Source organism: Schistocerca piceifrons, chromosome 9 (genome assembly GCF_021461385.2).
Source record: "Schistocerca piceifrons isolate TAMUIC-IGC-003096 chromosome 9, iqSchPice1.1, whole genome shotgun sequence".
Classification (NCBI taxonomy): Eukaryota; Metazoa; Arthropoda; class Insecta; order Orthoptera; family Acrididae; genus Schistocerca; species Schistocerca piceifrons.
In genome coordinates this window covers 135,222,279-135,248,651 of record NC_060146.1, presented here as the reverse complement: position 1 = coordinate 135,248,651, position 26,373 = coordinate 135,222,279, and the positions used below count along the sequence as shown (strand labels likewise).

At 43.2% G+C, this 26,373-nt stretch overlaps 2 protein-coding genes across 2 annotated transcripts; one reads left to right on the top strand and one right to left on the bottom strand.

The window, feature by feature from the left end:
• Positions 1-13,762: 13,762 nt before the first annotated feature.
• On the top strand, positions 13,763-19,834 carry LOC124716759 (protein ALP1-like). Its single transcript, XM_047243304.1, has 5 exons — positions 13,763-13,872; positions 16,646-16,780; positions 16,882-17,029; positions 17,114-17,862; positions 19,768-19,834. Exons 1-5 carry the CDS (start codon positions 13,763-13,765, stop codon positions 19,832-19,834), a joined length of 1,209 nt encoding a protein of 402 aa, XP_047099260.1.
• Positions 19,835-22,631: 2,797 nt separating this feature from the next.
• LOC124716758 lies at positions 22,632-24,540 on the bottom strand. The gene is made up of 3 exons (XM_047243303.1): positions 24,362-24,540; positions 24,033-24,158; positions 22,632-23,099 (listed from the first exon to the last, which is right to left on the bottom strand). Exons 1-3 carry the CDS (start codon positions 24,440-24,442, stop codon positions 22,632-22,634), a joined length of 675 nt encoding a protein of 224 aa, XP_047099259.1. The 5' UTR covers positions 24,443-24,540.
• Positions 24,541-26,373: the final 1,833 nt, after the last annotated feature.

The window sequence follows — 26,373 nt, the reverse complement described above, 5'->3', positions numbered from 1 at the left end:
CAGCAGTGTAGGGGGGGGGGGGGCACGGGGAGGCTGGGGCTGACAGGGAGTGGAAGTGGGAAGGAAGGGTGTCAAAGAGGTGTGGGGGCCAAACATTACTCGTGGGAGTTTGTGCAGGAGGTCTGTGTGAAAGGATGGGGACGGGGACTTGATAAGCACTGAGTCCCTGCGGGGAATGAGTTGGGAGATGGGAGCACCAGGTATGTACTTTCATATTTCCTTGGTGAGGGTACGAGCGTCAAGGAACTTAGGATCGGGAGTCGACAGGACAAAGGTGTGGAGGGTGGGAGTCAAGGTATGGGTGGCAGGAGGAGGGGTGGTGTCCATGGTGATGGCAGGGGGAGGGGGAGGTGGTGTTGATTTTTTGTGGGAAGTGGCGGGAGCAGAGTCGGTAAGGACGCGCTTTTGGGGTTTTTGGAGACTGGAGGCTGGGAGGAGGGGAGAGGTTCAGGGAGTAGAGGGAGGTGGTGGGTGGCAGATCCCTGTGGCGTAGTGGAGACACCGGGAGAAGCAGCTGGTTCAGTGGTGGCGATGGTGGCTCGGCGCGACGTGATGCGTGCAGGAGATGCAGATGACGAAGCAACGGGGTCGGTGAGAGAGGGGAAGCCAACCACCTGAGGGGCGGCAGCAGAGGCGGCAACAGAGGCGTACGTGAGGGCGGGGGTAGTAGTGGGAGTTGTTGAGGATGTGGAGGCTGGAGGAAGGGTATAGAGGTGTGGGTATACAGCAGGGGAGGAGATAGGGGGATGGGCAAGTGGGGGAAGGGAAGGGGACGTGGAAGGAGAGAGGCCAGGGCGGCACTCCAGGAAGTGACTGTGGGAGAGGGGGAGGGGGAGGTGTAGATGACGGTGGAGGTGGGAGTACTCATTGCAGACGAACGGCGACGGACAGACGGACGTGCAGCAGGCGGCGGCGGCGGCGGCCGGCGGCGAAGTGACGGGCGAAAAGACGGGCGAAACAGCAGGCGGCGGCGGCGGCGGCAGCAGCGGTTACGACGACGGCGATGGACAGCGAGCAGGCAGGCGGGCGGACGGACGGACGGACGAACAGCGACAGCAGCAAGCGGCGGGCAGACAGACAGACAGACAAACAAACACAATCTTCGAAGACGGAGATTCCACCCTGAGAGTAGCCCAGGCTTTGCAATCTGACGCTTTCGAAGGAGGGGATCCAACCCTCCAGATGTCCACGACAGCCCATACAGCCACCCATGTGAACAGCCCACTCTTCCCCTTTCCCGCTAGAGGGAGACAACGAAGTCTTCAATTGCGACAACGGAGAAACCGCCAGGCAACGGTAGGCGACTGCTTCACGCTGCGTCGCGCTTTTCAAAGCTAACTTTACTACGGCTGAGTATGTACAGATACATGCGAAATATATTGACATGTGCGTATACTGGCAAAGCCACAGATAAAAAGCTCATCCTAAACCCATGGAAAGACTTCAACCAAGTTTGGTAGATATATTAGTTTTGTTGTTGTGGTCTTCAGTCCTGAGACTGGTTGAAGCAGCTCTCCATGCTACTTTATCCTGTGCAAGCTTCTTCATCTCCCAATACTTACTGCAACCTTCATCCTTCTGAATCTGCTTAGTGTATTCATCTCTTGGTCTCCCTCTTCGATTTTTACCCCCCACGCTGCCCTCCAATGCTAAATTTATGATCCCTTGCTGCCTCAGATTATGTACTACCAACCGATCCCTTCTTCTAGTCAAGTTGTCCCACAAACGTCTCTTCTCCCCAATCTTATTCAATACCATCTCATTAGTTACGTGATCTACCCACCTAATCTTCAACATTCTTCTGTAGCACCACATTTCGAAAGCTTCTATCCTCTTCTTGTCCAAACTATTTATCGTCCATATTTCACTTTCAGAAACGACTTCCTGACACTTTCACCTATACTCGATGTTAACAAATTTCTCTTCTTCAGAAACGCTTTCCATGCCATTGCCGGTCTACATTTTATATCCTCTCTATTTCGACCATCAACAGTTATTTTGCTCCCCAAATAACAAAACTCCTTTACTACTTTAAGTGTCTCATTTCCTAATCTAATTCCCTCCGCATCATCCGACTTAATTCGACTACATTCCATTATGCTCCTTTTGCTTTTGTTGATTTTCATCTTATACCCTCCTTTCAAGAGACTGTCCATTCCGTTCAACTGCTCTTCCAAGGCCTTTGCTGTCTCTGACAGAATTACAATGTCATCGGCGAACCTCAAAGTTTCTATTTCTTCTCCCTGGATTTTAATACTTACTCCAAATTTTTCCTGTGTTTCCTTTACTGCTTGCTCAATATACAGATTGAATAACATTGGGGAAAGGCTACAATCCTGTCTCGCTCCCTTCCCAACCACTGTTTCCCTTTCATGCCTCTCGACTCTTATAACTGCCATCTGGTTTCTATACAAATTGTAAATAGCCTTTCGCTCCCTGTATTTTACCCCTGCCACCTTTAGAATTTGAAAGAGAGTATTCCAGTCAACATTGTCAAAAGCTTTCACTAAGTCTACAAATGCTAGAAACGTAGGTTTGCCTTTCCTTAATCTTTCTTCTAAGATAAGTCGTAAGGTCAGTATCGCCTCACGTGTTCCAACATTTCTGTGGAATCCAAACTGATTTTCCCTGAGGTCGGCTTCTACCAGTTTTTCCATTCGCCTGTAAAGAATTCGCGTTAGTATTTTGCAGCTGTGACTTATTAAACTGATAGTTCGGTAATTTTCACATCTGTCAACACATGCTTTCTTTGGGATTGGAATTATTCTACTCTTCTTGAAGTCTGAGGGTTTTTGGCCTGTCTCGTACATCTTGCTCACCAGATGGTAGAGTTTTGTCAGGACTGGCTCTCCTAAGGCCGTCAATAGTTCTAATGGAATGTTGTCTACTCCCGGGGCCTTGTTTTGACTCAGGTCTTTCAGTGCTCTGTCAAACTCTTCACGCAGTATCGTATCTCCCATTTCATCTTCATCTCCATCCTCTTCCATTTCCATAATATTGTCCTCAAGTACATCGCCCTTGTATAGACCCTCTATATACTCCTTCCACTTTTCTGCTTTTCCTTCTTTGCTTAGAACTGGGTTTCCATCTGAGCTCTTACGATCTAGAAAGAAATACTGTGGGGGTAAGAACTGCCAGCCTACTATTGCTTGATAACACAGAGAGACAAGGGCGAGGAGAGAAGCGAAAAAGAGATAGGTAGGGGGTGAGAAGGTGGGGAATTGGACAGAGAAAGGGAAGAGAAGTAGGTAGATGAGGTAGATGTAGGAGGAGATAGATAGAGGGAGAGGGAAAGATCGAGAGAGTTGGTTCAAATGGCTCTGAGCACTATGGGACAACATCTGAGGTCATCAGTCCCCTTGAACTTAGAACTACTTAAACCTAACTAACCTAAGGACGTCACACACATCCATGTCCGAGGCAGGATTCGAACCTGCTACCGTAGCGGTCGCGCGGTCCCAGACTGAAGCGCCTAGAACCGCTCGGCCACACCTGCCGGCGATCGACAGAGTGAGAGGGGTAATATGAAGAAAGAGAGACGTGACGAGGCGATGGAATTAGAGGTGGGAGGAGGTGATGAAAAGAAGGGGAAGGAGCAGATGGACAAAGGGGGAGGAGCAGACTGACAGAAAGAGAAAGGAGAAGAGTAGGGACAGAGAGAGAGGATGGAGATATGGAACTACAGGGGGGAGGAGGAGGCGAACTGCAGAGGAAGAAGCAGGTGGACACGGGGAGGAGGAGGAACTTGACAGAGAGATAGGAGGAGAAGGAGATGGACAGAGAGAGGGGTAGGAAGATATCGATAGAATGTGAGGGTAGACAGAGGGGGGCGGTGGAAGACATGGACAGAGACGGGTAGAGGGAAGGGAGGGTAAGGACTAATAGAAGACTCGAATACATCTACACGATTACTCTGCAACTCACAGTTTAGTGGTTGGCTGAGGGTTCACCCAACTGCACTCGCGGTTCCGAGGCACCATTTCACGGATTGCGCAGCCCCCCTTGGCTGGGGGTTAGAGCCCTCCACCGAGCATAGTCGTATGTGTTGTTCTTAGCGTAAATTATTTTAATTCAAATACTATGTATGTGTAGGAACCGATGGTCTCAGCTTAGGAATTCACGCACATTTGAACAACCACCCTCAAGCTATTTCTCTAACGTTCCTAGCTCGAAAACGGTCGTGTGGAAAAAACGATCACTTCCGTGAGAGCTCTTATTTTATTATGATCAGCACTCCTCCCTATGTAGATCGGCGATAACAAAGTATTTTTACGGTCTGTGGAGGAAATTGGTGATTTATATTTCACGAGAAGATCTTGCCGGAACGAAAATGCCTTTGTTTTAATGATTGCCGACAGAATTCGCGTATCATATTCGTGGCACTGTCTCCCCTGTTTCGGGATAATACAAAATGTGCTGCCAGTCTTTGAACTTCTACATTGTCCTCCGTCAGCCCTGCACATCACACAACGCACAGCAGTAGTAAAGAAGACGGCAGACATGTGTAATGTAGGCAGTCTCTTTAGCAGACCTGGTCAAGGCCAGGTACTCAGCTAGTACAGCACTAAACATAACTGCAAAATAATTATATCGTTATACGACACGCCTCAGAAGATGTGATTTATTAACTCTGAGTTGTGTGAAAGGCAAGCTTTTCTTAAAACAGCATTTGTTTCTTAAGGGAATCGGTGGAGGAGGAGCTAGGGGGGGGGGGGGGAGGCAGAATTAGTGGTTCTGTCTTGTAATGTCATGGATCCCAAATGTAGGATGCAGACTAAAACATATCCATCGGGAATGAATACGTTCAAGAGGAGTAGGGCGATATCTTTCTATTCTCTTCGAAAGATGTTATTACGTGAATTTTCACTAAATTGAGGCACACCGGACAAAATAAATAGTCCCCTACTGAAGACATGGCAGTTATTTACATCCGTGTCTACATATGTACTCCGCTAGTCAGAATACAGTGTGTGACGGTGAGTACCCCGTGCCACTACTAGTCATAGCATTTCCTGTTCCAGACGCAAAGAGAGCGAGGGAAAAACGACTGTCTGTACGTCTCTGTACGAGCCCCAGTTTCTCTTATCTTACCTTCGAGGTCCTTATGCGAAGTGTATGTTGACGGCAGTAGAGTCGTTCTGCAGTCTGCTTCAAATGCCAGTTTCCTAAATTTTCTCAGTGGTGTTAGTCGAAAAGAAAATCACCTTTCCTCCAGGGATTCTCATTTGAGTTCCCAAAGCATCTCCCTAACACGTATGTTTGTTTGAACCTATTGGTAACAAACCTAGCAGCCCACCTCCGAGTTGCTTCGATGTCTTCCTTTAATCCGACATGATGAGAATCCAAGACACTCGAGCAGTACTGAAGAATAGGTCACAGTAGTATCCTATATATTGTGTAAAGGAATGTTGGATGAGGATGGAAACTGTCAGGATGCGCTGTATTAAAACTGAGTTTCCCAAGTGATTTATTATTTCCATCTACAGTACCCTGTTCCTCTCGGGCTGTGTCACTGGACACCGCAATGCTGAGGACACCACTCCACTGTCGGTGAAAGTACTTGGCACGGAATGGCTGTCTCAACGACCCATGCAACGGCCGCGGATTTGTGACAACAGGATGCGTCGGCAGTCGATTCAGCAGACTACATCCCTGCTGCCTTAGCGCCGCCCGCTAGGAGCTGCAAGGTGGCCCACGGTGTGCTTCCTCAACGGCGTGTCTAAGATCGTGGCGACAACAAGCGCCGACAATCCAGCGTCCGAATCTGCGTCCCTCGCCTAAAGATGCCTCCAGCATGTGATGGGAGCCAACAAGACTGCCTGCAGTAGTGAACCGTGGCGTGGCCCACTGCTGGCTGGCTGTGGACACCACGTTGGCCTCAGAGGGTCGAACCAGTGACCTGCTGTAGACTGGAATGCTGGTGCCCATCTGCTGCTGTGTGTAGCCAGTGGTGTGACACGCCCTGCCGTCCAGTAGAGCTGTCACACTTGAAGGCCTTGTTAGTGAGCTAGCGCCTATTTATACATGGCTGTGCTCCTCTGTGTTGCTAACGCGCTGCTCCAAGTCATGTACTCGTAACACCTGGGATGAGCCAGTGGGCCCCTTTTGCCTGTAACTTGCGCCATGCACATCCCTGCGTTTATTCTTTTCAGCGGGTCCATGGCCTCCATTCTACTTCACAACCGCTGGTAGCATAACTCACTGTCAACAGGCCCATCTGTGGCTGTAACTTGTGCACTCAGAAATATCGTACCGAAGCTAACCTTTTCCCATCTTAAACGGTGGTGCCTCTACAAATGTCTTCTTTGCAGATGAATGACACTTTCCCAAAACTCTTCAAACAAACTGAAGTGGACCATTCGCATTCCCTACCACAAATCTCAAATGCTCGTTCCATTTCTTATCGCTTTAAAAAGTTATGCTCATTTATTTACACGACGTAACTGTGTAAAGCAGGACAATGCCAGTGCTGTATCTGAACATTTTGGGTTTGTTTTTTCTAGTCATTCGCAGTAACTTACGTTTTTCCACCTTTAGATCCAGCTGACAGTCACACTCCAACTGGAAATTCTTTAAATCATCTTGTGTCACTCAACAGTCACATCTTCGACGTTTTACCATTCACCATGGAATCATCAGCAAATAGCTGCAGATTGCTGCCCACCCTGTCCGCCAGATTATTTGTGCATATAGAGAGTAATAGCTATCCTATCACACTTCCCTGGTGCGCTCCTGAATATACCCTTGTCTCTGATGAAAGTACTTCACATGTCTCTGATGTTATACCGTGTAACACTACATCTAGCCTCCATAAGGCATCCTTTCAATGAGGCAGAGGGTTCACAAGCTTTTCACGTATGGTATTCCCATCTAGAGCCACTAACTGATAATCAGATCTATTAGAGGTGCCGGTATGCGAGCATGTTGATTGCTGTTTGGTGTTCCAAATGGTCCCAGGCATTATCTATGGTATTAAGGTCGGATAATTTAGCGGATTCGAAATGGCGCAATAGAGAGTGCCTGAGCGTTTGTCGAGCCAGGAACCTTTGTGTGCGACCGTATGAACGCAGCCTTCGTCATCTTGAAGAGGGGGGTGTTCACAACATTCTCTATATGAAGATGCAGAAGTAACGGCAATGCTTGATCGCCACAGTGGTGAAATAATCATCCTCGTTCTTGTTCATGGTGACCTGAATCAGTGGGCCACAGTCAACCTACGAAAAACAATCCCAAAACATCACAGAGCCACTATCATTCTGACCCAGACACTCCACACACTGCCAGTTTAGCTCTCCACAGGGCTGTCTGAGTATTCCATGTCCTGCATGATTTAAAAACAGGCAAAATTGCGACTCAGCGGCCCACAGTACACGATTCCAGTCTGGTACTGTTCACTGTATGTGTAGTTTGGTTCACTGATGATGTGCAATCCTAAACCATCGACTGCACACCGATCAGCTTAGCACCGCGAAACGGCATCAAGAAGGCGCTGAACCGCGTGCCAATGGAAGGGGCGGGCAGCGGTACACCTCCATGAAGACAGAACGTCGAATTCGGTCCATCGTCCATCACTATCTTTTCTGGTTTCGGCTGTTGATGGTGAGTTCATCTACAGACATCTGAATGAAAGTGTCCTCAGTACAGTTCAGGCCATCAGAAAGGCCTCATATTGATGTCCACTATTATGTATTCGGATAGTTCTGATCACGTAGTGTATAACTATGTTTTTGGACAGAGATGCCATTTGTGGTTGCAGCTTCGGCTCTTACTCTGCTGGACACTGAGTAGAGCTGTGCTTAGACGTCACACTTGTCTACCTCATTCCACGCTACTCCAACACTGTGCTCTGTGTCAGAGGTAATCGTAGTGGCTTCCGAGTGGTGGCGTCTAATCCATTAACTGATGTTTTTAACACTCTGAAGACCGGCCACTTAAATGAATGTCTATAACACCAGCCATTTGCGCCATTACTTAAAGTGTTACTGGCACATATACAATTCATATGCATTCAAGAGTAAAACATACTAAATAAAAATAGGCCTCAACATTTATTTTTCATATTTTCTTCAGTTCCTTGCTAAAAATTTTAAAATAATGATAACAGAAAGTACAATTATCCTTTGGAAAAAATGCGAGGAGAATTATTCAGTAATTTATTCTTCTTTAGCTTCCAAAATTTCTTGCTGACTCAACAAAAGTGACGTATTTGTTGCAGAATGACAGCAAACTGCGAAACCTAACCAGTATATGCACGAACATTACTTCAGTGCAGTCGCATATTCACCAAGCCAATCGCGATACCAGCTGTTAGGACCGTTAATGTCTCTTTCGAAATATTTCTAGAAATTGGCAACAGAAACGACAGACGCTGAGACGTCCAGTTTTCCAACGATAGGTGACCCGTGTGTCGAGAAAATCCCGACCTGAACTCGGGACCAGTGTTTTGAACAAAGAGTTGTGATCCGAGCTATGCTCGAGACTAGTTACCAGGGATCTAGCGATCGTTCTGGCTAAAGCTACAATGCAACGCCCTCTGTACTGTGAGGTAGGACAGAACAGCAACGTGCAATCTTGCCTTATCTTGTTGAAATATAACGTGATGGAGGCCTCGAGGATGGGCCCAGTCACTAACCTTAACACACAAGAAAAGATTACCAGCCATGTACCCAATAGCACTCCTTTCTATCACGCCATGTTCCGGGCCTGTATGCGTATGCCCAAATGCAGCCTGACAAGAATCATTCCCCTGGCGCCATCACACACGGATACGTCCACAGTAAAGCACCAAGCAGATCCAGAGCACGTCTGGACAGACGACAAGGCGCCCATTCCTGGTTCCAATGTGGTCCTCGGGAATACAATGGCTGGTATGCGTCTCTGCTGTAGCATCAATGGAAGTGTCAACAGTGGTCAGCATGGTGACAGTCTGTGGTTCTACAGGCTTCATCACACTATCCCTGTGGATACACTCTTGACTCACATATAGCACCAACTTAACGATTACTTTTCTAAGAGAAATTCCTCTAATAATTTCACAGCCAAAAGACGTGGCTAACCTCATGTGCTGGGTAAAAAAGACTGTCCTCGTTTAGTTGCTCCTCGAGTTCGCTGAAATAACATTAGAAAATGCGGTATCTCCGATTGTAGTCCGATTAAAACTACTTAATACACTAATGCTCATAAATTAAGGGTAATTATAGAATGTGATGCCACACAACGTGGCACTACGCAAAACTGGCGCTAATAGCGTAGGCACATTGGGAACACACACTCACAGATCTGTAAGTCCACGGTATTGGTGATAAGTTGAGAAAACCGTCCCGAAACACATGTGCTACAAAACGCCACTGTTTCCTGTGCATACACCGCTACATCAATATGGGATATGATCACCATTGCACACGTACACAGGCCGCACAACGGGTTGGCATACTCTAGATCAGGTGGTCGAGCACCAGTGCCTGCCGGAGCTCCTGAAGTGTCCTAGGGGTTTGAAGACGTGCAGCGATACGTCGACCGAGAGCATCCCAGACGTGCTCGGTGGGGTTTAGGTCTGGAGAACATGCAGGCCACTCTATTCGCCTGATATCTTCTGTTTCAAGGTACTCCTCTACGATGGCAGCTCGGTGGGGCCGTGCGTTATCATACAACTGGAGGAAGGTGGGACCCACTGCACCCCTGAAAAGGCGGACATATTGTTGCAAAATGACGTTCCGATACACCTAACACAGTTCCTCTTGTCGCGAATAGTAGAAGATAGAATTAAAATCATGTAGGCTGTAGGCTGGAAAATTATTGCTACAGATCAAGCGAGGCGGACGTGAGCAGACTATCTCATGTGTAATGTGTACTCGACTAACAAGAGCGGAGTATGCAGTATCACGAGGCTGAAGCACAGTTAGTGGCAACTCATGGACACAGCAAACAGTGGAGAATGGCTAGTTCATCACGTAGGCATCACATGCTGCCGCGTGACTAGCCTACTCAGGGCTCAAAGTTCAGGGGTGCTAGAACCTTCTAGAACAAGTGGTGCCGGGTGCACTACCCCCTATAAAAGCGGATAGCCGCTAGAGCGAAGAACAGTGATGGAGTGAGGTACTTAGGACGCCGGTCCACGTTAGTCTGCGTCGGGATGCTGCAGGAGTTGCAGGAGTGAGCACAGCAACAAGTAGGGACTTAGGCTGAATCGACACAGCTGACACTTAGTCTGGTGCGCTCGCCTCTGCTGTATTAGGACTTAGGTTTGGGAAGTTAGGGATGGCAACTGCATAGCCAGATAGACAATCATTGGAGACTGTATATAGAATCTTATTTAAATCACAAGTGCCAGGGGTACTTCCAGTATAATCGTTCTATACATCGAGTGTTCATACATGAAAGCTTCCCTAAGATCCTATCCGAGTTCCGTACTCTAGCTCACCTTGCAGCCTTCTCTACAACGGAGCAGTGAGGAGTTGGCGGCCCACATCACCGAGACCTCATGCCAAGTAAGTTCTCTGACGCGCACCAATGCAGTCCTTCCACTCCCTCTCAGGACACGTCAGTGGGACACGACACTCTGTCAAAGACATGCAGAGGTGTACGTGCACCAATCATAATCCCACCCCACACCATCAAACCACGGCCTCCATACAGGTCCCTTTCAATGACATTAACGGGTTGGTATCTGGTTCCTGGTTCACGCCAGATGAAAACCCGGCGAGAATCATTGTTGAGACTATACCTGGACTCTTCCGTGAACATAACCTGGGACCACTGTTCCAGTGACCATGTACTGTGTTCTTGACACCAGGCTTTACGGGCTCACCTGTGACAAGGGGTCAGTGGAGTGCACCTTGGAGGTCTCCAGGCGAATAAACCACATCTGTTCAGTCGTCTGTAGACTGTGTGTCTGGAGACAAGTGTTCCAGTAGCTGCGGTAAGGTCCCGAGCAAGTACTCCGTGGTCGGCTGCTGGCACTGATGATGAGATATCGGTCTCCTTGTGGTGTTGTACACTGTGGACGTCCCGTACTGTAGCGCCAGGACACGTTTCCTGTCTGCTGGAATCGTTGCCATAATCTTGAGATCACAGTTTATGGCACACGGAGGGCCCGTGCTACGACCTGGTGTGTTTGACCAGCCTCCAGTCGCCCTAGTATTCTACCCCGCATAACGTCATCAATATGTGTTCTTTGAGCCATTTTCGACACACAGTCACCATTAGCACGTCTGAAGACGTCTGCACACTTACTCGCAGCACCGTACTCTGACATATACCAACACACCTCTGCGTATGTGGATTGCTGCCAGCGCCACCGTGCGACGAAATCAGGTCAAATGCACCGCATGGTCATACCGCGAGGTGATTTAAACCCGCAAATCTCCCACCAGAGCGTTGTTTCACCATGTATCAGCATTATCCTTACTTTATGAGCATGAGCTGGTTTCTTCCAATCAGACCGCTCAGTGTCACTCCCGAACTGTTTGCCGTTGCCAAACTGCCACTACAGTTAGTCAGTTGACTTTCAGTTCCTTGTCCAGCTTTCATTACTGATGTGTTGGGATCTCGAATCTTGGGTCTGGCATTTTATTTCGTACTTCATCACACAAGATAATCACACTAAGAACGATACACACAAACAAAAATGCTGATGAAATACACACGTTTCACATGAAGCACTAACCAAGAAATTGTTGCCTACTTGCGCACAAGACGTGATTCAGCGTCTATACACAGTTATCATAATCACAGAGATCGACTTATATTAGATAAGCTTCGCATAATATTGCATGAAGCCGAATATTTTGCAATTCATCAAAGCGACTCGGTCACCATAGCTAGAAATAGTTACTTCACCGAGAATTATGGCATAGCGCAATGGTTAATAAGTTAACATGAGACGTAAAATGTCGTAGATTCTAATCTCATCAAATGGAACCAATATTTTTAATTTCTAAATCTAATGCAAAAAATGTGAAAATTACTTTCACTCAATTAATTGGTTTCAGAGTAATATTTTATTTCGAATAGGTACTTTTCTGCGTCATTTTCATCATCATATTGCCTTTTTTATTTGCTCTTATTTTTCTTCCTATCATTCATTTTTCATCCACATCTACATCTATACTCCGCAAGCCACCTGACCGTGTGTGGCGGAGGATACCTTGAGTACCTCTATCGGTTCTCCCTTCTATTCCAGTCTCGTATTGTTCGTGGAAAGAAAGATTGTCGGTATGCCTCTGTGTGGGCTCTAATCTCTCTGATTTTATCCTCATGGTCTCTTCGCGAGATATGCGTAGGAGGGAGCAATATTTTGCTTGACTCCTCATTGAAGGTATGTTCTCGAAACTTCAACAAAACCCCGTACCGAGCTACTGAGCGTCTCTCTTGCAGAGACTTCCACTGGAGTCAATCTATCATCTCCGTAACGATTTCGCAATTACTAAATTATCCTGTAACGAAACGCGCTGTTCTCCGCTGGATCTTCTCTGTGTCTTCTATCAACCCTATCTGGTACGGATTCCACACCGGTGAGCAGTATCAGCATTTCGTTTGGGATCAGTCTGCGTCGCCTATAATCTCTAACCAAGCGCCAGCTAGGACTGCTCATGTAACTAGTGTGAGGTTAGTTTCATTTAATCAGTGATAGGGAGAAATTACAGATTTTTTTCTGTCTTAAGTTTGCTCATAGAGGTTAGCTTTAATTGCCGTGAACAAAGAGACAGTGATTTTAGTTCTGCTACAAATTGTTCACGTCTGTTTTCTCGAATACAGTGCACGTCACGAAGTTGTGATCAGCTTAGGACGAGTTAGCGCTACAACACGGGTCGCCTTACGCAGTTCAGTCACTGGTTGCTTAAAATCAACTGTAGACAAAGCGTGTCGTCTTTCCGTCATACCTCGCGGCGGCAGATTCCAAAATTGCTCTGCGTTACTCATTAGTAGCGTTTCTGAAGTGACCCACCGTGTCTTTGTGTCACCTACTGCCGAGCAGTAGCTGGCAACGCTGTAGTGGCAAGTGAGAGACGTCAAGTAATTTTAATCGCACTATAGACGGCCACATTTCTGCATCCGGGTTCAGATTAATCCTTGCTACAGCTTCCACTGCCGCCTTCTTGATGGCGTGCCAAAACGCGCCGCACAACACATCGAAAAAAGTTGTTACGTTCGTGGCATCTTCTTACAACTTTTACAGTGGCCACGTGCTTCTCATCAACATAGTATTAGTTTTTATAAGAGTGTTTGTGTCACTGCTACAGTACCGAAAATAACTCTGTCCCTCTCTCTCTCTCTCTCTCTCTCTCTCTCTCTCTCTCTCTCACACACACACACACACACACACACACACTAATACAGACACACACACACACACACACACACACACGCTCATAGCAAAGTATCCTAATCTCACAGGAGCTGCAGCCGGAGGCAATTACTTTGTTTATAAAAGGCTATTTGCTACTAAGGAACGAGTCATGAACGTCTACCTGTGATAATCCTTATGTCTATGTAATTAACTGCAACACCACTTCACCGAGATTACATGGTTAAGCCCGTCTCACACGGAGCAAGGTTCGCCGCAAGTTTGCGAGATGGCGTGCATGCCTGCCGGCTTGCAGGGAAAGGAGCCGGCTATCTTCCATGCCGAAGCTCTCCCACGGTGCAAGATCGGCAGCTAGTTGTGTTGTGATCGGCTGCGTGTTGTATCGAACGAAGATGGCTGCTTCAGGTACAGATGTTCAGAGCAAACTGGCATTATTAGCTCTTTTGGTGCTAAACGATGCAGAAATACATGCTACTGAGAAGAAGAAAGAAAGAATGGACGAAAAACTGGATTAAGAGGAGAAACGCTGGGAAAGGTGTGCTCTCCATGCTTCATAAAGAGTTGAGGTTAGTTCGCATAACACCTACTTTTGTTTGAAAAGTATCACCATTTCATTACTGTTTGACTTTATAAATATACCAATAATGACTGTTATGTTGTTGTTGTGGTCTTCAGTCCTGAGACTGGTTTGATGCAGCTCTCCATGCTACTCTATCCTGTGCAAGCTTTTTCATCTCCCAATACCTACTGCAACCTACATCCTTCTGAATCTGCTTAGTGTATTCATCTCTTGGTCTCCCCCTACGATTTTTACCCTCCACGCTGCCCTCCAATACTAAATTGGTGATCCCTTGATGCCTCAGAACATGTCCTACCAACCGATCCCATCTTCTGGTCAAGTTGTGGCACAAACTTCTCTTCTCCCCAATCCTATTCAATACTTCCTCATTAGTTATATGATCTACCCATCTAATCTTCAGCATTCTTCTGTAGCACCACATTTCGAAAGCTTCTATTCTCTTCTTGTCCAAACTATTTATCGTCCACGTTTCACTTCCATACATGGCTACACTCCATACGAATACTTTCAGAAATGACTTCCTGACACTTAAATCAATACTGGATGTTAACAAATTTCTCTTCTTCAGAAACGCTTTCCTTGCCATTGCCAGCCTACATTTTATATCCTCTCTACTTCGACCATCATCAGTTATTTTGCTCCCCAAATAGCAAAACTCCTTTACTACTTTAAGTGCCTCATTTCCTAATCTAATTCCCTCAGCATCACCCGACTTAATTAGACTACATTCCATTATCCTTGTTTTGCTTTTGTTGATGTTCATCTTATATCCTCCTTTCAAGACACTGTCCATTCCATTCAACTGCTCTTCCAAGTCCTTTGCTGTCTCTGACAGAATTACAATGTCATCGGCGAACCTCAAAGTTTTTATTTCTTCTCCATGAATTTTAATACCTACTCCGAATTTTTCTTTTGTTTCCTTTACTGCTTGCTCAATATAGAGATCGAATAACATCGGGGACAGGCTACAACCCTGTCTTACTCCCTTCCCAACCACTGCTTCCCTTTCATGTCCTTCGACTCTTATAACTGCCATCTGGTTTCTGTACAAATTGTAAATAGCCTTTCGCTCCCTGTATTTTACCCCTGCCACCTTTAGAATTTGAAAGAGAGTATTCCAGTCAACATTGTCAAAAGCTTTCTCTAAGTCTACAAATGCTAGAAACGTAGGTTTGCCTTTCCTTAATCTTTCTTCTAAGATAAGTCGTAAGGTCAGTATTGCCTCACGTGTTCCAACATTTCTACGGAATCCAAACTGATCTTCCCCGAGGTCGGCTTCTACCAGTTTTTCCATTCGTCTGTAAAGAATTCGCGTTAGTATTTTGCAGCTGTGACTTATTAAACTGATAGTTCGGTAATTTTCACATCTGTCAACACCTGCTTTCTTTGGGATTGGAATTATTATATTCTTCTTGAGGTCTGAGGCTATTTCGCCAGTCTCATACATCGTGCTCACCAGATGGTAGAGTTTTGTCAGGACTGGCTCTCCCACGGCCGTCAGTAGTTCCAATGGAATATTGTCTACTCCGGGGGCCTTGTTTCGACTCTGGTCTTTCAGTGCTCTGTCAAACTCTTCACGCAGTATCGTATCTCCAATTTCATCTTCATCTACATCCTTTTCCATTTCCATAATATTGTCCTCAAGTACATCGCCCTTGTATAGACCCTCTATATACTCCTTCCACCTTTCTGCTTTCCCTTCTTTGCTTAGAACTGGGTTTCCATCTGAACTCTTGATATTCATACAAGTCGTTCTCTTATCTCCAAAGGTCTCTTTAATTTTCCTGTAGGCGGTATCTATCTTACCCCTAGTGAGATAGGCCTCTACATCCTTACATTTGTCCTCTAGCCATTCCTGCTTAGCCATTTTGCCTTTCCTGTCGATCTCATTTTTGAGACGTTTGTATTCCTTTTTGCCTGTTTCACTTACTGCATTTTTATATTTTCTCCTTTCATCAATTAAATTCAATATTTCTTCTGTTACCCAAGGATTTCTACTAGCCCTCGTCTTTATACCTACTTGATCCTCTGCTGCCTTCACTACTTCATCCCTCAAAGCTACCCATTCTTCTTCTACTGTATTTATTTCCCCCATTCCTGTCAATTGCTCCCTTATGCTCTCCCTGAATCTCTGTACAACCTCTGGTTCTTTTAGTTTATCCAGGTCCCATCTCCTTAAATTCCCACCTTTTTGCAGTTTCTTCAGTTTTAATCTACAGGTCATAACCAATAGATTGTGGTCAGAGTCCACATCTGCCCCTGGAAATGTCTTACAATTTAAAACCTGGTTCCTAAATCTCTGTCTTACCATTATATAATCTATCTGATACCTTTTAGTATCTCCAGGGTTCTTCCATGTATACAACCTTCTTTCATGATTCTTAAACCAAGTGTTAGTTATGATTATGTTGTGCTCTGTGCAAAATTCTACCAGGCGGCTTCCTCTTTCATTTCTGTCCCCCAATCCATATTCACCTGCTATGTTTCCTTCTCTCCCTTTTCCTACACTCGAATTCCAGTCACCCATGACTATTAAATTTTCGTCTCCCTTCACGATCTGAATAATTTCTTTTATTTGATCATACATTTCTTCAATTTCTTCGTCATCTGCAGAGCTAGTTGGCATATAAACTTGTACTACTGTAGTAGGTGTGGGCTTCGTATCTATCTTGGCCACAATAATGCGTTCACTATGCTGTTTGTAGTAGCTTACCCGCATTCCTATTTTCCTATTCATTATATACGACTTTATTTTATAGGATAGAAGATCGCACATCCTTTGCAAATTTTATTCGAGTGGATGTATCGGCATTTGAAGAACTGCTTCGTATGGTTTCGCCTTTGATTCAGAAGAAAGACACCGTGATGCGTCAGGCAATTACGGCGCGGGAAAGGTAAGTGTATTATTATATGTTCGAAACAGAAAGTTAATTTTTATTTATAATCCATTGTAATTTTACGATCAATCTGAGACATGTTTAATATGCGTCTCTAGGCTTGCTGTCACACTGCGTTTCCTAGCGACCGGAAACACTTACAAAGATTTGGCCTATTCTACACGAATAGCGAACAACACGCTCTCCCGTATGATACCAGAGACTTTGACGGCCATAGCAAGCGTGTTAGGAGATAATGCGATACAGGTAAGCTCGAGATAAATGCTATAAGTATTTGCTACGATTTTCTTCTTGGTACGGCACGACTGTGAAGTAAAATGTAATTTGCAGTGTCCACGTGATCCTGCCGAGTGGAAAGTAATAGAAGATGGGTTCCACAGCCTCTGGCAATTCCCGCATTGCATTGGAGCACTTGATGGGAAACATGTCAAGTTTAGGCCTCTGCGCTCTGATGGTTCATCATTCAGAAACTACAAAGGTCACGACAGCATAGGTCTTTTAGCTCTAGTAGATGCTGATTATAAATTTTTGTTTGTGGACATTGGCAGAAATGGAAGAATGAATGATGGTGCAATATTCAGAGAGAGTGCCTTGTTCGTGAAACTCATGGATGGTTCATTAAATTTGCCACCAAAGTCTCCACTTCCAGGTAGTGACATCTGTGTTCCTTACACGTTTGTGGCAGATGATGCTTTTGCGTTAAAGGAAAATTTAATGAAACCATATCCTGAACGTGACATGACACCTGAAAAAAGAATTTTTAACTACAGAATTTGTAGAGCACGTAGAGTTGTGGAAAATGCCTTTGGCATAATGTCAAACAAATTCAGAATTTTGCTGCAGACTATTCCAGTATCTGTTTCCAAAGTAGAGCTCATTACAAAAGTGTGTTGCTTGCTACATAATTTTGTACTTGCCAGAAACTCTCAAGGATATATCCCTCCAAATGTAGATAAATTACCATGTCTTCCTGGCATTGCTACTCAGGGTGCAAATCATAGTGCAGCCAGTGCAAGAGAAGTGAGACAACATCTGATATGGTATTTCAATACTGTTGGCAGAGTTCCATGGCAGGAAAGGTGTGTTCAGGAAGGTAACAGATAATGTTTTACTATGTTTCTGAAACATTACCTTATTCATTGTTTCATTTTCAGTCCTTTGGCATATTGACAGTGTGTGTGTGTGTATGTGTGTGTGAGAGAGGGAGAGATAGAGATAGAGATAAATATAAATTTATATGTATCTAGAGAGAGAGAGATAAATATAAATTTATATGTATCTCAAGCAATGATTGGAACCTGTGCAAGACCTTGCAAAAATCTGATCTTATTTTGTATAACAGCTCCACAATTAATTACCTGACACATGTAGAGAGCCACTATTATGAAATAATATTTTTCTTTGATGGTTATGAAGAAGGTATGGAAAGACCTACTACACATTTATGTATCCCAAATTAACAGTTTTGGAAGATAATTTTGTGCTGACTGTATTTGTGGTAGTAAGGTACTGCACAATATTTTTTTATGATTGATAGCACTTGGATGTCCATGCTAATTTTTATTTTACTTATTTATTCATTCATCGAAGGATCATCTAACAATTATCTGGTATTTGTCACCATAATACAATGGAAAGACATAGTTTGTAAATATACAATATAAGTATGCTTTTGGGATAGGACAGCTGGTTGGTTGTGGCCTTGACAGAACCTTGATGAGGGGTAACATAAATCAGGATGGCCAAATAGGGCCTGCTCCAACCTCTAAAATATGAGGTTACTATTTTAACAGTTGGATTGGCTCATCTGTTTAGCCCCTATTTTACAATGTTCTTTGATTTAAGTACTGTCTGTTCCAGGTAACTTATAATACAAATGTGGTTTTACTGTTCACTTTTGGACACGGAACAGCATTTAGTGATAACTTTGGATCACAAATTTGCTGCTTTACACCGTGCTCTAACTTTAGTCTGCTTGGAAAACTGGCTCCACACTGGTAGACATACTTCTATTCCCACCTTTGTCCTGAGTCTTCATCCCCTGTTATTCACTTCAGGTATTGGCACAGGATTACAGTATTTTACAGTGTCGGGATGATGATGTTATCCCATATTACTATTAACCACTTCCATTAACACTGTATCAGTAATTCCCAACCTTTGTGAAACAATGTTTCTGCATGGAGTCAGATATTAGCTACTACCCTTGCACACCAATTTTTGTTGCTACTACTTTTTGATAACCTCTTTTTTTTTAATAGAATGATGTTGGTAGTCTCAGAACAACATGTTAAAATTGGTTCATTGTACTCCTGTTTGTAAACCAGTTGATTTTTAGACTCCTTGCGTTTGAAATACCAGTAACTAGAAGACACCACTTTGCTACTGTTCTGCGTGAGAACTGAATAATAATAATAATAATAATAATAATAATAATAATAATAATTTGTGTGGCACAATGGCAAAGTGCCTTTCTTTTGATGAGATGCCACTTCGGCAACTTGCACATTCCTAATCTAATCCTGTTATCAAGATGGGACATGTCATTTTTGGCAGCTCCTCACATCACTGAAAGGGGAATGCTACACTGAAGGCAAACTGAAAATTTTTGTGGTCTGAACAGCCTTAAATTTTGCTTCCTGTTTTCAGGCACACTATCACTAGCCTCCTTTAGCAGTGTAAGAACTATTACCTACTTTCTATTAATTTTGATGTATGTTTGAAACTGCAAAGAGAATAATGAAGCAATATATGGTTAAGAGAACTATGTACAACTCTGTGAATATATTTAGGCATTTATGAGGTCTCAATGTTGTCATAGATGGCTGCTACAAAGTATGTGCATTTTTTTATCAGTTGCATAAAACTTTCTTAATCAGTATGCATGTATTCAAGAATATTGTCTATATTTCTATTCAGACAATAGGTGTCTGTTTTTGTGTGTAAGAGATTTTCTGCTGTTCGTTTCTGGTTTTCTGTTCCAGATGCAGCTACCGATACACCAACTACATGATAGGATTCACGTTCAAGAATGCTTGTGAAGTGTTCTGAAGAAAATACTGTTGCAATTCATGTGTCCATATTTAAAAAGTGTACAGAACAAAGCAGCGATGTAAAAAGACATTTTTTACCGTGTGTGTGTGTGTGTGTGTGTGTGTGTGTGTGTGTGTGTGTGTGTGGATTGAGCTAACTGTAGCCATTATAGCCATTATATATGTTATGGGATTATTTGTTTATTAAGTAAATATCAAGCCATCCTGACGTGGGTTTTCGTGGTTTCCCCTTGTCGCTAAGGTGAATACCGGGATGATGTGTCTAAAATGCCACGGCCGACTTCATTCACGAGTGTGTCACATTATGTATTTCTCTGATACAGTTGTTAAATTTTAATAGGCAAATACAATGCATAAACAGAATTGGTTAAAAATGTTACTGCTTATTTTACTCCTGTTTCCTATCATGTTAAATTCCTATTGTAATTACTTATCATGCAGACGACTTGTATCTCTGTGTTTTATTTAAATATCCCAGGATATTTTAACTGTATTCAATTTCTTAAATACAATTATATCATTAGATATCACAAGATTCCAGCTGCTATTATTTGTCACATAAGTACATGCTTCTTTTGAAATTCATACTATGATTGGCTACATATCTCAACTATGCATTTATTGGCGATACTCTTGAAGTAATTTACCTACTCAGAGATTTAGAAATCCTTACTATCAACTGGATTCAAAACGGCATATTTTAATTTGTTCTCATGAAACAGCCTGATCTAAATGTACAGTTGAGTGCAAAGCTTTCATGCAGGATATGCTACTACATAGGCAAGTCTGCATAATGTTGTTACCAAATATCTCAAAGTACTTGGGTAATTTGCTTCAAATTTTTACACTGTCTAATGAACATCTGGATAGATAGGGGGTGGGGGTGTTACCAAAAGTCTATAGCAAGATCTTTACCAATATGTTTTGTATATTTATCTGATACTCTCATTCATATTGAAATAGGCTATTTTTCCTCTTTTTTTATAAATGTCTTAAGGTTTTCTGCATAAAGTTACTGCAAGAAAGAAATTGCTATGCTGTGAAAATGTACAGCTTAACCTATTCACAGTGTTTCAACCAACATAGTCTGGCATGTCTGCCGTTATGCAAGTTGTTTCCCCTATCATAAATCTTCCTACTTATGTACAATCAAATTATATAGTAAATGTGCTGCTAAGTTTTCATCATAGCAATCATATTTACAGGAAAGAGGCCAGTTGCACTTGTGGGTTACGATTAGAAAACTTTGTAATCCTATTCGTATTATTCGTATGCAGATTAAAATTGTGAAATGTCATTGAAATTATTGTCCTCAAAAATTCAGTAGCAGAAGTCTTTAGACTACCCTGTATACCAGTTATCTCAATGGATGCACTTACTCATATTGAGACATTCCAATCAAGGCTCAAGATCATACAGTGGTAAGATAAGGATGGGGAGAGAGGGGTGCTAAAGATGTGTATCCAATTCCCACACATATTATACAGTTGTCCAGCATTTCTGGGTTTGCTAGTATATAATTATGCTACAGGGATTTTACTTTAGTCATTCCTTTCAGACAATGAGAAAGTTCTATTTCACTAAATGTCCTCTTTGCTGCATCAGTGTAATGTTTTACTTACTCTTTGAATATTTTACAATTCTCCTTAATAGACATAGCTTATATGGTTTATTTGGCAGTCTCTTATGTTGACTGCAATGTGGCCACTAGCAGAAATAGCCAGGGCTCTGCCTCGGCTAGTGGAACCCCATGGCAGTGAATGTAACAATATTAGCGGTTTAATTTCGAAATTGGTATTGATAATTGTTCTAGCTATTTCTTATACATCACTTTCTTATTGTGAAGATGCTGATACTTCATGAACAAAGGTTTCTTTGATTTCTTAGTATTGCATTTAATTTACCTTCCTGGAAAATTGCTTTCAAAACTGAAAAAATGGTTTAATATGAAATATGTTGGTAGTACAGCTAGCATTAGGATTATTAGAAACTTCACGAGTCAACACTACAGCTTTCTTTATCTACGTTTCCCTTTTTGCATCTGTCATTAGACTTTCACCATTAATTTCCATTAAATGTTTGAGAGTGCATTTACTGTTGGTCAAGTTGCTGTTTAGCTCCATGAGGATATGCACATAAATCATAAAAATGATCTTGCTAAACAACTGATGTCTGATTCAATTAGCAGAAATATTACCTTTAAATTTGAAGCTCCATTTTCATGTTAAGTGCAGTAAGTGGACAAAGGACCTTATAACACTTCTCGCATTTGTTTCTGGTTACCCTTAAAACAGACTTCTCAAAGCAGTTCAACAAAGCATTGTAAACATATGTACAAATTAAATCTCAGAAGAACTATACAAATATCTACATCAATCCACCTCAATAGAATTTATGTCATTAGTAGAAGATTAATTATTTGTAACTAGTCATACCATTGCTGAAAAAAAGGCTGAAATTTGTTTTTCAGAGACAATTAAATTTTCTCTCTTAAGCCTTTCATAAAATTTCAGGTTTGAGATAAATAGAAGTCTTGCAGCAGGGAAAAAACGTTTATTTTATCAATATTTCTTATGGCAGTGGAATGATGTGCTATAAGTAAATGACATAAATGAAGTAATGGAATGACAATTTTATAATTCAATGACTGGCATAATTCTTTACTGTATGTGCACAACAAATAAAGATATTGTTGGCCAAGATGTTAGTGGAAATTAAAGGGAACTTGGAAGAAAGGAATAAAGTAAATAATTTTAAATACCATTTATTTTCTGTACATTATGAAAGTCACAAACTTACACAATTTCACTGTCACTCGAGTTCTGCATTTGTATCTGTAGATCTTTAAGTTTTGCTTCTGTTGTTACATTAACAAGGTCTCTTATTAACTGCATTCTGATTTCATTGCTCTTGATTTCCTTTGCAAGGTTACCAATGAATATCATGCAGCTATCCATAGTTAGCTCTGACGAGGGTTGTTGGCGGTCTTGGCTGGCACATATTTTATTAGCTATGACCTCAACAGCACTCGTGTACCCATCACCAGGCCTCTTTCTTCTTCTATCCCTGCTTTGAGTGGCATGGGTAGGTGGTGGTGGTGGTGGTGGTGGTGGTGGTGGTGCTGTTGTTGCTGCTGCTGCTTCTCCACATTGTTCCCCAATGCATACATCGTTCAGCACATCCACATCAAGACTATAACAGCCTTCGATGTTTTGATGTGGTGATGGTTGTATATCCACACTTTGAGAAGAGAGACTGCATGTCTGTAAATTGCAAAACGTTCTGAAATTTATTGCAATACTATAACTGAATGAAATGCATAACATACCAATGAACAGCTGAGCATACTGAAGTTTTGTAAATAATGTAAGAGACAGTTACTACATAAGAGGTAACTTCTATTTAAATTACATTTTGTTATTATAAAAGTGGGGGGGGGGGGTGTTCTTTGCCCCAATTTCAGGGAAACTGAGGCAACTTTTTCCCTCTGACAAATTTGATCAAAATAGCTCCACAATATTTTCATTGCTGTCTTTCACACCTGAAGCAACTTGGGATGAATCTTAACACATTGAAAGGAATACTGCTTAAGAGATTAGTGTTATTACAGTGGGTATGAATGCAAACAAAAGCCAAGAGCACACCAATATGCAAATTACAATGCACACAAAATCTGAAAGAATTCCAGTAATCCATAACAAATGGAACATTTGCTAAAAATGTCACAAAATGCTTCTGAATCAGTAAAAGGTACTAGTAAACAACCTGATAGAAGGAAGAAACCAGGCAGTGCTTGATTATTCTAGTGATGAAGACCTATCATAAGAACAAATTGCAGATGAGGAAGTTCAGATGAAGACTGGGAATCATACAGAAGAAATAAAACCATATCAAAACCACAGAGAAAACTGACACCTATCCACAAGCAAATTAGGCCTAATCCACACTAGGGCTACTTTGCTCCAATTTGTAAAAGGTTAAAAAATTTAAAAAATAATCCCTTCAGGGTTTACTATGGTTCTTAAATAGCTTCGAACAAATAACCTCATTTTCAAAAGTAATTTTACAAAACTACTACCCACTACATGATTTTGTATGAATAACTACGACAGTGGAGCACAGTATTGTAATTGCATTTGTAATGTGTCCAAGACCCATGAAATTCAGTTTTTGTGTTAAGTAAACAGGTAACTTACCTCTTCACTTTCATTGTCCTCAGTCATGGAATGTTGAGTCAGGCCTATGGCTGTGCTTTTTCGTGGCAAGCAATGATCCGCCAAAAACATTAACTTCTCGTAATACCATAAAGATGGTTTGTATATCTGAAAAATTGTAAGTTCATATTAACATAGTAAAATGTACGTGGGAAAGCTACATCGTAATCCATTACCATTCAAGATTATGTGCTTTCAAAAATCAGGTGAATATTCAGTGTGATATTTCTAGGAAACAGTCTTAAATGTGTCAGATTTTTGCAAGTAGTAGGTTTCTACATTCAACACAAAATTCATAGTTTCGTACTTACGTCGTTCATCCCAGCGCCACTGCTTTTCGTTGATTTTACTTTGGCGTGCTCCACTTTAAATTGAGTTCGTAGATTGTGCATTTTGCTGTAGCACTCCTTGTTCGTCGTGTATGGTCGAACAAGACACACGGCACTTGCAACTCTTTCGAGTGCTTCTGCACGCAAGTGTTTATTGTAATAATTTGCGCTTTTCACTGCGTACAGACACTGTTCTTCCCTATAAGCACATATCAAAGTTTCAATTGCTTCCTTGGACCACTGCGGAGCCATTATTTAATAATTATAATAACTTCCTACCGCACCTCACAACAGCAGAAAAGCAACTATGAACTAGTGGTGGGCAGGAAATCGCGTATGTTAGAAATCACAGTGACTGAGAAGTCACAGATATCACAGTAGCAACTTTACAGAATCTAACTGCGATTTCAGTCACAGTTATCAGTCGCAAATAGTATTTCACATTCAAAGACGTGAGCCATCTATTGGTCGAATTTAGCACTGCTTTCTGCGATTTCAGTGACAAGTCGCAACTAAGTAGTGGTGGGCAGGAAATCGCGTATCTGTTAGAAATCACAGTGACTGAGAAGTCACAGATATCACAGTAGCAACTTTATAGAATCTAACTGCGATTTCAGTCACAGTTAGCAGTCGCAAATAGTATTTCACATTCAAAGACGTGAGCCATCTATTGGTCGAATTTAGCACTGCTTTCTGCGATTTCAGTGACAAGTCGCAACTAAGAGTCGCAAGTAGCAACTAAAAAGCGCGGTTAACAGCGGCATCTGTTGGCCAAAGTTCGTACTACGTCCATCTCTGCGTTACGCTTTGGAGTCCAACTGCGATTTCCGTGGCAAGTCGCAACTAAGAGTTGCAAGTAGCAACTAGAAAGCGCGGTTAACAGTGCCATCTGTGGGTCAAAGTTCGTACTACGCCCATCTCTGCGGTACGCTATGGAGTCTAACTGCGATTTCCGTGACAAGTCGCAACTAAGAGTCGCAACTAAAAAGCGCAGTTAGCACTGCCATCTGTTGAGTAAAGTTCATACTACGCTATTCGCTACCGAGTCAAACTGCTATTTCTGTGACAAATCGCAACTAAGAGTCGCAAGTAGCAACTAAAAAGCGCAGTCAACATACTTTTCCTAGTGTCATCTGTTGACCGACGTACGTACTTTGTTATGAGAGCCTTGTGCCTCACGAGATCGATGTGCGGTGTGTGCATATGAAGGGCTTATTTCAATAGTGGTACAAGTCCATTTTTGTTAATTTTGAGATATAGAGTCGTAAAGTTAAATGAGCGCTGAACTCCGCCTCGCCTTCCGTATCCGCCTCCCGTCCCCCACGCGGATCCTCTATGATCTCATTCCTTTCCCCCATCTGCTCCTGTTCCTCGAACATATCCGCATCCTCTACACCTCCCGCCGTCTTGAACCCCCTCACCCCCTGGTTGCTCCTCTCCTCTCCCATCCCCACCCCCTGCCACGTCTTCACCGTTGTGTCCCCCCCTGCCCTCCATCTCTACACCCTCCATCTCCTTTCCCAAAGTGGCTTCCGTCAACTCCCCCTCCCGGATGATGCCCTCTCTCCCTCCATTTATCCTTCCTATCAACTCTGATTCTCAATCCCCCTCCTTTCCTCTGTCCTTTCCCTGGGCTCCCTCTTCCCCCCCCCCCTTCCGTCCTGTCTTCTCCCCACTAAACCTCTCCCTACCTCCCTTCTGCCCCCCAGTCCTTTTGTATTCCCCTCCTCTGCCTACCCCACTCCCTGTCGCGTCTGCCCCCCACCCCTCTTATGGGTCCTCATCCTCCTTCAGCTCCTTTCCCGGCTCCCCCCTTCGCTTTTACTCTCCTTTCCCCCCCTTTTTTGTTTTCCCATCTTCTGTCCAGTTTCCCCCCACCTGCTCTCGACTGTGGTGTCACATTTCCCAACTTTTTAGTGCAGTGTTCCAGTGACTATTCAGTGTTGTTTGTCTTTCTCGTGTTGCGAACAGAAACCATGCTGTCGCTAGGTGTG

Bases quoted from the DNA above. Each gene is read 5' to 3' on its own strand.
- LOC124716759 (XM_047243304.1), top strand. From the start codon at position 13,763: ATGCAGAAATACATGCTACTGAGAAGAAGAAAGAAAGAATGGACGAAA. The intron at 17,030-17,113 runs GTAAGCTCGAGA...TGTAATTTGCAG, and splicing joins TAGGAGATAATGCGATACAG to TGTCCACGTGATCCTGCCGA. The intron at 17,863-19,767 runs GTGTGTTCAGGA...TTTCTGTTCCAG, and splicing joins AGAGTTCCATGGCAGGAAAG to ATGCAGCTACCGATACACCA.
- LOC124716758 (XM_047243303.1), bottom strand. From the start codon at position 24,442: ATGCACAATCTACGAACTCAATTTAAAGTGGAGCACGCCAAAGTAAAA. The intron at 24,159-24,361 runs GTAAGTACGAAA...ACAATTTTTCAG, and splicing joins GTGGCGCTGGGATGAACGAC to ATATACAAACCATCTTTATG. The intron at 23,100-24,032 runs GTAAGTTACCTG...TGCAATTTACAG, and splicing joins AGGACAATGAAAGTGAAGAG to ACATGCAGTCTCTCTTCTCA.